The sequence below is a fragment of the Pongo abelii genome, chromosome 19 (assembly GCF_028885655.2).
Source record: "Pongo abelii isolate AG06213 chromosome 19, NHGRI_mPonAbe1-v2.0_pri, whole genome shotgun sequence".
NCBI lineage: Eukaryota > Metazoa > Chordata > Mammalia > Primates > Hominidae > Pongo > Pongo abelii.
The window spans coordinates 4,597,815-4,610,470 of NC_072004.2; the positions used below are offsets into that span (position 1 = coordinate 4,597,815).

The 12,656-nt window shown below is 50.4% G+C and overlaps 2 protein-coding genes across 4 annotated transcripts; one reads left to right on the top strand and one right to left on the bottom strand.

The window, feature by feature from the left end:
* The first annotated feature begins 1,614 nt into the window (after positions 1-1,614).
* Positions 1,615-4,034, top strand: PSMB6 (proteasome 20S subunit beta 6). Of its 2 annotated transcripts, none has more exons than XM_002826878.6 (6): positions 1,615-1,834; positions 2,266-2,333; positions 2,977-3,108; positions 3,221-3,350; positions 3,548-3,692; positions 3,819-4,034. In XM_002826878.6, the coding sequence occupies exons 1-6, from the start codon at positions 1,733-1,735 to the stop codon at positions 3,959-3,961; spliced, it is 720 nt and encodes a 239-aa protein (XP_002826924.1). In that variant the 5' UTR covers positions 1,615-1,732; the 3' UTR covers positions 3,962-4,034. The 2 variants fall into 2 exon arrangements, with proteins under 2 accessions (XP_002826924.1, XP_009249441.1); XM_009251166.3 differs by having other exon boundaries at positions 1,677-1,834; positions 3,799-4,034.
* Positions 4,035-6,682: 2,648 nt separating this feature from the next.
* Positions 6,683-12,597, bottom strand: C19H17orf114 (chromosome 19 C17orf114 homolog). Of its 2 annotated transcripts, none has more exons than XR_008515248.2 (2): positions 12,330-12,597; positions 6,683-6,979 (listed from the first exon to the last, which is right to left on the bottom strand). XR_008515248.2 is itself a non-coding variant. In XM_054536008.2 (2 exons), exons 1-2 carry the CDS (start codon positions 7,860-7,862, stop codon positions 6,813-6,815), a joined length of 240 nt encoding a protein of 79 aa, XP_054391983.1. In that variant the 5' UTR covers positions 7,863-9,140; the 3' UTR covers positions 6,683-6,812. The 2 variants fall into 2 exon arrangements, 1 of the variants encoding a protein (XP_054391983.1); XM_054536008.2 differs by lacking the exon at positions 12,330-12,597 and adding an exon at positions 7,790-9,140.
* Positions 12,598-12,656: the final 59 nt, after the last annotated feature.

The window sequence follows — 12,656 nt, forward strand, 5'->3', positions numbered from 1 at the left end:
TGCTGGAACAACTAACTGACTATCCATACGCAAAAGCATGGATTTGGACTTCTACTTCACATCACATACAAAAATTAACTCAAAATGGACCACAGACCTAAAAATGTAAGAGCTGCCACTGTAAACTTTCATGCTTCAAAGAACACCAATGAAGGACATGAAAAGACAATCCAATGGGAGAAAATATTTTCAAATCATGTATCTGATAAGTTTCTAGTACCTAGAATATTAAAAAGGACTCTTACAACTCAACAATAAAAAGACAAATAGAGGCAGGCACAGTGGCTCATGCCTGTAATCCTAGCACTTTGGGAGGCTGAGGCGGGAGGATCACCTGAGGTTAGGAGTTCGAGACCAGCCTGGCCAACATGGCGAAACCCCATCTCTTTAATAAAAATACAAAAATTAGCCAGGCGTGGTGGCGCATGCCTGTAATCCCAGCTACTCAGGAGGCTGAGGCAAGAGAATTGCTGGAACCCAGGAGGCGGAAGCTGCAGTAAGCCGAGATCACACCAGTATAAAAAGACAAATAGAGCTGGGTTCAGTGGCACACACCTGTAGTCCCAGCTACTTGAGAGGCTGAGGCAGGAGGATCACTGGAGCCCAGAAGTTTGAGGCTGATATAGTGTACCATGATCCCATCTGCACTCCAGCCTGGGAAACACTGCAAGACAAACCCATCCCACACACACACCCCACCCTCGTCTCAAAAAAAAAATTAAACCCCAAAAATATATTAAACAAAAGACATATCCCAATTTTACAATGTGCAAAGAACTTGAATAAACATTGCATCAAAAAAGACATACAAATGGCCAATTATCTCATGGAAATATGCTCAGCATCACCAATCATTAGAAAAATACCAATGAAAACCACAGGGTACCACTTCACACCCACTAGGATGGCTATAACTAAAATAATGCACAATAACAAGTGTTGGTGAGGATGTGGAGAAATTGGAACCCTCATACATGGCTTGTAGAGATGTAAAATGGTGCAGTTTCTGTGGAAAACAGTTTGTTGGTTGCTCAAAATGTTAAACACAGTTATTATAGAACCCATAAATTCCTCTGCCAGCATATGCTCCTAAGTATATAACTAAAAGAAATGAAAACATGGTGTGGTGATTTTAGCCCAAAGACTCTCAGGTTTATTTTGTGGGCCCTTTGGACTGTAACTCCATAAGATCGGTACAGCGCAAGCCACTAGGACTGTTTTTTGTTTTGTTTTGTTTGAGACACAGTCTTGCTCTGTCGCTCTGGCTGGAGTGCAGTGGCGTCATCTCGGCTCACTGCAACCTCCGCCTCCCGGCCTCAAGCGATTCTCCTGCCTCAGCCTCCCCAGTAGCCGGGATTACAAGCACGCCCCACCACGCCCGGCTAATTTTTGTATTTTTTAGTAGAGAAGGAGTTTCATCATGTTGGCCAGGCTGGTCTTGAACTCCTAACCTCATGATCCGCCCGCCTCAGCCTCCCAAAGTGCCGGACGGTTTTTGTTTTTTGGGGTTTTTTTTTTGTTTTTTGCTGACTTTCTTGTTTTGTTGCTTGCCACGCTGCCATCAAGTGCTCACTGTCGCAAAAGAACCGTCCCCATGTAGTACTGTACTGTTCTTTTCTCTTCTGCCGTCAACCTCGGAGTAGCTTCGCTCCCAGAAAGCCTCAAAGCGCGACCAAAGAGCGTGACAGAGCGCTTTACGACAGTTGCTTTGAGGCAGTACCAGAAGAGAAAGATGGCGGCTACCTTACTAGCTGCTCTGGGAGCCGGGCCGGCACCGGCTTGGGGGCCGGAGGCCTTCACTCCAGACTGGGAAAGCCGAGAAGTCTCCACTGGGGTGAGGAAGCAGTCGGGGTTCATAGGACGTGCACAAGACCTGACGCGATGGGAAGATTAAAGCCTGAGTGGGGTTGAGAGATCTGGCAGGGGTGGAGGGGAGGTGGAATGTGTTGTGCTCCAGGAATGGGGAGAGGTACCTCGAGGATGGTGGAGTGGTGCGGTAGCTTCGTAGTGGGAGGTGGAGGGTGGGCTGAAGTTTGAAATTCTGAAATCCTGCGAGGCTAGTGAAGATCTTGGGCTTAAGTACGGGATGAGTCTTTTGAGATTTGAGGGTTGGCATTCTGGTATTCTGCGGGGTGCTGAGGCCCCTATAAGATTTGAAAATGGTTCAGCGACGCACAGATTTGTATTTTGGGAACTAGGTAGAGAGATCATTAAGGTTTGTGTATGCTGGAGAATGTAGACTTACTCCTTTTTCCCTTTTCCCAGACCACTATCATGGCCGTGCAATTTGATGGGGGCGTGGTTCTGGGGGCGGACTCCAGAACAACCACTGGGTGAGCTCAGGACAGATTTGTGAAAGGTCTTCCCGTCTTCCTTTTCCTTTCCTGCCTGCCAGCCCACCCTGCCTGCCTCCACAGACCACTGTGGGAAGAGAGGTTTCTTCTCTCTCTGGAGATAAAAGATTTGTCCCAACTTTTGTTACTTTCAGTTCCCCTCGCTCGTTAGTGGAATCCTTACAAAAGTCTGTTCTCCAGCCCGCTTCAGTTTGGATGAGAATAAGCAATACTGGAGGCCAGGCACGGTGGCTGACGCCTGTAATCCCAGCACTTTGGGAGGCCGAGGCGGGTGGATCACCTGAGGTCAGGAGTTCGAGATCAGCCTGGCCAACATGGCGAAACCCCGTCTCTACTAAAAAATACAAAAATTAGCCATGTGTGGCGGTGCGTGCCTGCAGTCCCAGCTACTTGGGAGGCTAGGGCTAGAGAATCGCTTGGACCCAGGAGGTGGATGCTGCAGTGAGCAGAGATCGCGTCACTGCACTCCAGCCTGGGCAACAGAGCGAGACTCCATCTCAAAGAAAAAGGAAAAAAAGGCAATACTGGACATCCTATCCCTGAGCCCTAAGAGGGTGGGTAGTGATGGGATGGAGGTGGAAGACAGGTGGGCTGCTTTCCTCACTGTTCTGCCATCCTGCAGGTCCTACATCGCCAATCGAGTGACTGACAAGCTGACACCTATTCACGACCACATTTTCTGCTGTCGCTCAGGCTCAGCTGCTGATACCCAGGCAGTAGCTGATGCTGTCACTTATCAGCTCGGTTTCCACAGGTGCTTGTGGGCAGGGGAGGGGCAAGTATCTGAAGGGAGTTGGAAGCTGAGGAGCTAAATAGCCTGACTTCTAGGTCTTGAAACTTTCTCTGTGACTTCCCTGACCCTCTAGCATTGAACTGAATGAGCCTCCACTGGTCCACACAGCAGCCAGCCTCTTTAAGGAGATGTGTTACCGATACCGGGAAGACCTGATGGCGGGAATCATCATCGCAGGCTGGGACCCTCAAGAAGGAGGGCAGGTCAGATCCCCACCCGACCAGAGCACACTTGAGCCAGGCCTTTTATCCTCTCCCCAGCCATTTTCTTTTTCTTTCCAGTCTCTACCTCACTTATTCTTACTATTCACGTGCCTCAGACCAATAGCAGAATGGACAGGTGAATGTACATGTGTTGGAGGGAGGATACGACTGGTGACTCTTCTCCTTCTATCTGGCAGGTGTACTCAGTGCCTATGGGGGGTATGATGGTAAGGCAGTCCTTTGCCATTGGAGGCTCCGGGAGCTCCTACATTTATGGCTATGTTGATGCTACCTACCGGGAAGGCATGACAAAGGAAGAGTGTCTGCAATTCACTGCCAATGGTGAGAGCTTAGGCTTCTGGGCCTATGAGCTTCAACCCCAACTACCCAAGTCAGGCCAGCATTCCTCATTCCTTGCAGTGATCCCAGCATCTGAATCTGAACCCAGCTTTCTCCTTTTATCCACAGCTCTCGCTTTGGCCATGGAGCGGGATGGCTCCAGTGGAGGAGTGATCCGCCTGGCAGCCATTGCAGAGTCAGGGGTAGAGCGGCAAGTACTTTTGGGAGACCAGATACCCAAATTCGCCATTGCCACTTTACCACCCCCCTGAGTCCTGGGATTCTAGTATGCAATAAGAGATACCCCGTACTGATGCAAAATTTAATAAAGTTTGTCACAGAGAATCTTTGTACTTTGTACTTTGTACTTTGAGCCTGAATTTGTCTGGCCCATTCCTGTTTGTAAAAACCATTGCACTGAACTCAGAGCAAGTTGGAGAGGAGATGAAAGGAGTTTATGAATGCTTTATTCCCCAGTAAGCTTTTACATGGGTGGTTTTCAAACCTCTTCTCCAAACTACCTTCCCCCAAACTTCCTTTCCGCCACCATATCCAGGTCCTTGAACCACTGGATTGTGGTTGGTGTTGGGGGTACCAGCAACACCCACTCCCTGTTCAAGCCCAAGGTGGAACTCGGAATTCTGACTAAAACTGGAGTCACCTTCCTTCAGCCTGCTTCCTGCCAGTCATCATGGGTGACTACTGCCCCTAAGGCCACAAAGACCAGCCTCCTCCAGCCGAGCCTCATGGTCCCCTCTCTCCACACTGAACCTCTGTTACCTCACCTTGTGGTCAGCAGTAGCACTGTGACTTGCTTGGCTTTTGGGAGAAAGGTGGGCCTTGTCTGCAAATGGAATTTAAGATGAATGTTGAGTGGGAGAACACAGCCACCAGGAGTGCTTTTGGCCAGCTCTGGAAGCCACCATTCCCATGGTAGGGGGTGTGATCAGCCCCTTGGATGAGAGGCTGAAAATGGACTCTGGCCCCTCCGAAGCTGTCCCCACTCAAGCCAGGGACATAAAGGAGCTCGATAGCTGGGACTACAGGTGTGTGTCACCTCACCTCAGGCTAATTTTATTATTATGTATTTTTTAGAGACAGAGTCTCGCTCTGTCACCCAGGCAGCAGTGTCACTGTCATAGCTCACTGTAACCTCAAACTCCTGGGCTTAAGTGATTCTCCTGCCTCAGCCTACCAGTGTGCTGGGATTACAGGCATGAGCCACTGTGCCCAGCCTTTTTTTATTTTATTTTATTATTATTTTTTTTTGAGATGGAGTCTCACTCTGTTGCCCGGGCTGGAGTGCAGTGGCCTGGTCTTGGCTCACTGCAACCTCCGCCTCCTGGGTTCTGGCGATTCTCCTGTCTCAGCCTCCCAAGTAGGTATGGGATTACAGGCGCGCACCACTGTGCCTGGCTAGTTTTTGTATTTTTAGTAGAGATGGGGTTTTGCCAAGTTGGCCAGGCTGGTCTTGAACTCCTGACCTCAGGTGATCCACCCACCTCAGCCTCCAAAAGTTCTGGGATTACAGGCATGAGCCACCACACCCAGCCTTAAATATTTTTTAGAGACAAGGTCTCCCTATGTTGCCCAAGCTGGTCTTAAAGTGGCCTCAAGCGATCCTCTTGCCTCAGCCTCTTGAGTAGCTGGGATTATAGGCGTAAGCCACTGCACCCAGCTATTTTTAAATAATTTTTTTTTTTTTTTTTTTTTGAGACAGAGTTTCACTCTTATTGCCCAGACTGGAATGCAATGGCATGATCTTGGCTCACTGCAACCTGCACATTCCAGATTCAAGCAATTCTCCTGTCTCAGCTTCCCGAGTAGCTCGGATTACAGTCATGTGCCACCACGCTCAGCTAATTTTGTATTTTTAGTAGAGACGGAGTTTCTCCACTTTGGTCAGGCTGGTCTCAAACTCCCGACCTCAGGTGATCCACCTGCCTCAGTCTCCCAAATTTTTTTTTTTCTTTTAAGACGGAGTCTGGCTCTGTCCCCCAGGCTGGAGTACAGTGGTGTGATCTCGGCTCACTGCAGCCTCCACCTCCTGAGTCCAAGCAATTCTCCTGCCTCAGCCTCCTGAGTAGCTGGGATTATAGGCGTCCACCACCACGTCTGGCTAATTTTTTTGTGTTTTTAGTAGAGACAGGGTTTTAGCACGTTGGCTGGGCTGGTCTCCAACTCCTGACCTCAGGTGATCCACCTGCCTGGGCCTCCCAAAGTGCTGGGATTACAGGCGTGAGCCACTGCGCCCAGCCTAAAATTCATTTTTTAGAGCAGTTTTAGGTTCACAGCAAAATTGAGTAGAAAATACAGATATTTCCCATGTGCTCCTCTCCCCACGTGGGCAGCCTCCCCCACTGTCAACATTCTGCACCAGAGATGGCCATTTGTTGGAACTAGTAAACCTACGCTGACACATCACTCCCAGATTTCCACATGGCTACTCATCATGCAGCGCTCAGCTCAAACGTCACCTCATCAGAAAGGCCTTTCCCGACCACCTGAAACTGAAGAATCACCACCCCCCAATCCCACTCTCACATGCCCGTTTCATTTTCTTCACAGCAGCACACATCACTGTCTTGGGTTCTGCTTAGCTGTTTACCTGTGTATGATCATCTCCCTCCCTCTACTAGCAAGTCAGTTCAGTGAGGAGAATTCCTCCTTCCTGATTCATTGATATATCCTCCATGCCTCCGTGCAGGGGTGGATACTCGGCATTTAGTGAATGAATATGCTTTCTCATCCCATCTGCTATCCTGCCCTGCCCCCAGCCGCCCCAGACTGTCTTCACCACACTCAACCCTGAAGCTTGACGTCAGCCAATTCTTATTTTCCCGCTTGTCACACCTGCGTTAGGTCAGCTGCCTCATATTCATCGTTGCTGTGTCTCACTCCCACCATAGACAACACTTCCCATCTCAGCCCCATAACCCAGCCCTGCAGCCTTGGCCCCATCTACACCCCCAGCACACACACACACACAGCAGTTAGCAACTATGGACACATTTAATGAGAAGGTTAGAAAGGACTTGGGGAGGTGGACATTAGGATCTCTGAGAAATCTAGGGAAGGAAACTTGCTAAGCCTTCCTGGAGGTTCAGCTCCTCGTTGTCCCCTTCAAATGGTGGAGTCATTGGCCGATGCTATGTCATGCAGCTGGTGGCGGAAGGAGAGTCGGGCTTTCCTGCTGAAGTAGGCACCAGGCCCTGGCGAGGGTACCCCTCCCTCAGCCATGATGGGGGCTATAGCTGGACTGGGATCTGGAGGGGCAGCAGGACTCAGGCCTAAAAGATTGGAGGAGGAAGAAGGAAGTTGTAGGTCAGGGTTCACCTCCTCCCTCACCCCCAACCCAGGGTTGAGGAGGGAAGAAGCAAGGGAAGACACCTGGGGCCTGGGGGCTAGTGAGGAGTGTTGGTGGCAGCAGCAGGGAGAGGAAGAGGGGCTGTTGCAGAGCAAGCAGGGCTGGCTTACACGCATGTGACCTGTGCAGTTGCATAGGATCCTCCGACCCAGAAGGGCCACCATGCTTGGGATAGGTCTCTGCTGTCACCATCTTGAAATTCTTATTCTTCTTTTTTTTTTTTTTTTTTTTTTGAGATAAGAGTCTCACTCTGTTGCCCAGGCTGGAGTACAATGGCACTATCTCGGCTCACTGCAACCTCCGCCTCCCAGGTTCAAGTGATTCTCCTGCCTCAGCCTCCCAAGTAGCTGGGACTACAGGCGCCCGCCACCACACCCGGCTAATTATTTTTATTTTTAGTAGAGATGGGGTTTCACCGTGTTAGCCAGGATGGTCTCCATCCCCTGAACTCGTGATCCGCCCACCTTGGCCTCCCAAAGTGCTAGGATTACAGGCAGGAGCCACTGTACCCGGCCGAAATTCCTAAATTGTTAACAAGGGGCCCCACTTGGTTATTTCGAACTGGGCCCTACGAAGTATTTAGCCTGTCCTGTGAGGACTTCAGTGATCCATCTCCCACCCAGGAAGACAGATGATCCTTTTCCCTTTGCTGGTTTGAGCATTTCTCTCCCCGCCATGCAGTTGTCTGTCTGTCTGCCTGACAGCCCCGCTGTACCCTTAGTCTACTCCATACCTGCTCCTCTTTCAGTCCCCCGCTGCCTCCGGCACCCGCACCATGGGAAACACCATGCACCCTTCAGACCCATCTCAACAGTGGAGGCGACCGGAGCTGGGAATGGCCAAGAGGGCCCCCGGGAGAGGGGTGTGGTTTCCAAGCCCCCCCACCATGGGCAAAACTACCACTTAGCCTCAGACCACCTGGTGATTACAGGCGCCAGGGATGGAAGGGGGAGAGGAGGGAGGAAGAAAGGGGTGGGGGTACACTCCCATTCAGACACCTATTTTTATGCCCCATTAATTTGGGGGTCCTTTCTGATCCCCATGGAGAAGCAGGAGGTGGTTGGGAGAGGTGGCATGGCAGGGACAGATGCAGAGGTGCTGTGACAGACAGATACAGTAACATTTCACTATGGAAATGCCCGACAACTTGGCGCCAGGCTGGACACCGCTGGGGATTTGTTTGTATTTTAGAATGAGAATTGAAGTGCCCAAGATGTAAACTTTCAAAGAATACTCTAATTTTTTAGAATAAGAAACTTTATTATTCAGGGAAATGTTAGATTCTCATTAAACGGTCTGATAGTTCCTGTCCCCTGTTATGAAGATGGTTGTAATTGATTCATTAGGCTGTGTCAGGTAAATGCTAGGGACTTTTATATGTTATCTCATTTCACTTAATCATGTCAAAGATCTTTTTTTTTTTTTTTTCCGAGACGGAGTCTCACTCTGTCGCCCAGGCTGCAGTGCAGTGGCGCGATCTCAGCTCACTGCAACTCTGCCTCCTGGGTTGAAGCGATTTTCCTGCCTCAGCCTCTCGAGTAGCTGGGACTACAGGTGTGCACCACCATGCCCAGCTTTTTTTTTTTTATTTTTAGTAGAGACGGGGTTTCACCATGTTAGCCAGGCTAGTCTAGAACTCCTGACCTCAGGGAATCCACCCGCCTTGTCATCCCAAAGTGCTGGGATTACAGGCGTGAGCCACCGCACCAGGCCTCAAAGATCTTTTGAGGTAAGTCCCTCGCTGGTTAGGTAAGTCTATCCTGGTTTTACAGATGTGAAAAAGCAGGCACTGAGAGGTAAGGTAATTTGCCCAAGGTCACGCAGGCAGTTATTAGCAGAGTAGGAACCATGCCCAGCTCACAACCCTCACATTGACTCAGTCTGACCCCAAATATCTACTCTGTTTTTTTTTTTATTTTATTTTTTTTGAGACAGAGTCTCGCTGTCACTCAGGCTGGAGTGCAGTGGCGTGGTCTCAGCTCACTGCAAACTCTGCCTCCCGGGTTCACACCATTCTCCTGCCTCAGCCTCCCAAGTAGCTGGGACTACAGGTGCCCGCCACCACACCCGGCTAATTTTTTTTGTATTTTTAGTAGAGATGGGGTTTCACCGTGTTAGCCAGGATGGTCTCGATCTCCTGACCTTGTGATCCAGCCGCCTCAGCCTCCCAAAGTGCTGGGATTACAGGCGTGAGCCACCGCGCCAGCCTTTTTTTAATTTTTGAGATGGGAGTCTTGCTCTGTTGTCCAGGCTGGATTACAGTGGTGCAATCTCGTCTCACTGCAACCTCTGCCTCCAGGGCTCAAGCGGGTCTCCTGTTCCAGCCTCCCAAGTAGCTGGGATTACAGGCACCCACCACCATCCCCAGCCACATTTTGTATTTTTAGTAGAGATGGGCTTTCACCACGCTGGCCAGGCTGTTCTCCAACTCCTGACCTCAAGTGATCTGCCTGCCTCAGCCTCCCAAAGTGCTGGGATTACAGGCATCAGCCACCACACCCAGCCCAGAATCTACTCTTTTAACCAGTACACTGAGCTTCTGAAGCATGTCCCCAAGCAAGCATCGATGACCTCAGCCAGTTTGGGGTGGCCAGAGCCAAGGCTGGGAGCATCTAGTCAAGAGCATCCTAGCCAAGGACTCTAAGTGCTCTTAAGTAAAGTTGTGCAAGTGCTGTGTTTTTCCTTTTTTTTTTTTTTTTTTGGAGATGGAGTCTCACTCTGTAACCCAGGCTGGAGTGCAGTGGCGCGATCTTGGCTCACTGCAAGCTCCGCTTCCCAGGTTCACGCCATTCTCCTGCCTCAGCCTCCCAAGTAGCTGGGACTACAGGTGCCCGCCACCACACCCGGCTAATTTTTTGTATCTTTAGTAGAGACGGGGTTTCACTGTGTTAGCCAGGATGGTCTCGATCTCCTGACCTCGTGATCTGCCCTCCTCAGCCTCGCAAAGTGCTGGGATTCCAAGCGTGACCCACTGCGCCCAGCCACAAGTGCTGTTTCATCATTCCCTGAGGGTGCCACAACGTGAGGAGTGTTAGGTTGCTGATTACACGGTACTGCCTGAGTTACACAGAAATCTGTTTTTTTTTTTTTTTGAGACGGAGTCTCACTCTGTCACCAGGCCGGAGTGTAGTGGCTCTGTCCCGGCTCACTGCAACTTCTGACTCCCTGGTTCAAATGATTCTCCTGCCTCAGCCTCCCGAGTAGCGCGCATCACCACACTCAGCTAATTTTTTGTATTTTTAGTAGAGACGGGGTTTCACCATGTTAGCCAAGATGGTCTCTATCTCCTGACCTCGTGATCGACCCACCTCGGCCTCCCAAAGTGCTGGGATTACAGGTGTGAGCCACCGCGCCCGGCCTTCTTTTTCTTTCAATGAACCTTATTGGAGCAAAAATGTACATAAAATGTAATGCACACATCTTAATGTACAGTTCCATGAGTATTACCAAGTGTATGCTCCTATGCAATCACCACTCCTATCAAAATACAGGGCATTCTTATCATCCTGGAATGTTCCCTCACGTGTCCCTTTACAGGCAATCTTTTCCCTACACCCTGCCACAGGCAACTACTGATCTGATTTCCATCACTATAGATTGTTTTTGCCTGTTTTATAAGTTTAAGACCGGGTGCGGTGGCTCACGCCTGTAATCCCAGCACTTTAGGAGGCCAAGGAGGGCGGATCATTTGAGGTCAGGAGTTCAACGCCAGCCTGACCAACATGGAGGAACCCCGTCTCTACTAAAAATACAAAAAATTAGCTAGGCGTGGTGGCGGGTGCCTGTAATCCCAGCTACTCAGGAGGCTGAGGCAGGAGAGAACCCGGGAGGCGGAGGTTGCAGTGAGCCGAGATTGCGCCATTGCACTCCAGCCTGGGCAACAACAGCGAAACTCTGTCTCAAAAAAAAAAAAAAAAAAAAAAATTAGCAAAAGGCCGGGCACGGTATCTCACGCCTGTAATCCCAGCACTTTGGGAGGCTGAGGAGGACGGGTTACTTGAGGTCTGGAGTTTGAGACCAGCCTGGCCAACATGGTGAAACCCCGTCTCTACTAAAAATACAAAAATTAGCCCGAAATCCCTTGAACCTGGAAGGGGGAGGTTGCAGTGAGCCGAGATCACGCCACTGCACTCCAGCATGGGCAACAAGAGCGAGACTCTGGCCGGGCGCCGTGGCTCACGCCTGTAATCCCAGTACTTTGGGAGGCCGAGGAGGGCGGATCACGAGGTCAAGAGATCGAGACCATCCTGGATAACACGGTGAGACCCCGTTTCTACTAAAAATACAAAAAAAAATTAGCCGAGCGTAGTGGCGGACGCCTGTAGTCCCAGCTACTCAGGAGGCTGAGGCAGGAGAATGGCGTGAACCTGGGAGGCGGAGCTTGTAGTGAGCCGAGATTGCGCCACTGCACTCCAGCCTGGGCAACAGAGCAAGACTCCATCTCAAAAAAAGAAAAAAAAAGAGCGAGACTCCGTCTCAAAAAAATAAAAATAAAAATAAAAAATAGCAAAAGACTGAATAGGCACTTTATAAAAGAAGACATACAAATGGCAAATCATCACATGAAACATGGTCAATATCATTGATCTCCAGAGAAATGCAAATCAAATTGCAATGATGTGCCTAGAACACCCATTAAATGGCCAACGCTAAAGATTGACAATATCCAATGTTGGCCATGCCGTGGAATAACTGGAACCACCATACACTGATTTTGGAAATCTAGAATGGAAAAACCATTTAGAAAAAAATCGTTTGGCAGTTTCTTATAAGTTAAACATACACTTATATGATCGAACAACTCCACTCCCTAGTTACCCCGAGATAAAGGAAAACTATCCACGAAAAGACTTACAGGAATGTTTACATGAGCTAAAACAATGGGCAAAACTAGAAACCCACATGTCTATCAAAAGAGAAAAATAAATCTGCTTTTTAAAAAAGATTGAAATATCTTGTATTTTAATACCCGAAAAAATTTTATTTCCCCCTAGACTGCCAATTCCAGCTGAGCAGGCTCCCTAACCATCTTATTTACTACCATACGCTCAGTGTCTGGCACGGAGTAAACGCACAATAAATGTTTGGTGAATGAATGAAAGAATGCCCGCTTTCATACACTAATGGGTTTGTAGCCACCACCCCTCAGGCCTTTTACGCCCTCATTCCTTCCAGGTACAAACGCTATCTGGGCTAGGCGTTTGTACGCTGAGTTTGTACATTGAGCTGAGCTCAAATGTGGCTCGCAGCGGGTCCGGCAGCGGGGCACTCACCGGCAGCTCCCGCAGCGGAGGCGCGTCCCCCCGGGGACAGAGGCAGCGCCCGCGGCTGGAGGGGCCCCGGTCGGGCGCCGAGCCCGAGGGATGCGCGCAGCGCGGGGTGCCCCGGGAGGCAGCGGCCGGGGACGCTGGGACCGACGGCGCGGGACGCCCCGACGCCGGGCAGCACTTGCCCGCCGCACCGAGAGAGCTACGCGGCCCGGCGGCCCTGCAGAGCACAGGGCGGCCCCCGGCCCCGGGCTCTCGGTGGCGCGCTGGGCGGCGGGGCGGGCCGAGGGCGGCGGGGGCGGGACAGGACAGACGAGAATCCGGCGGAGGTGA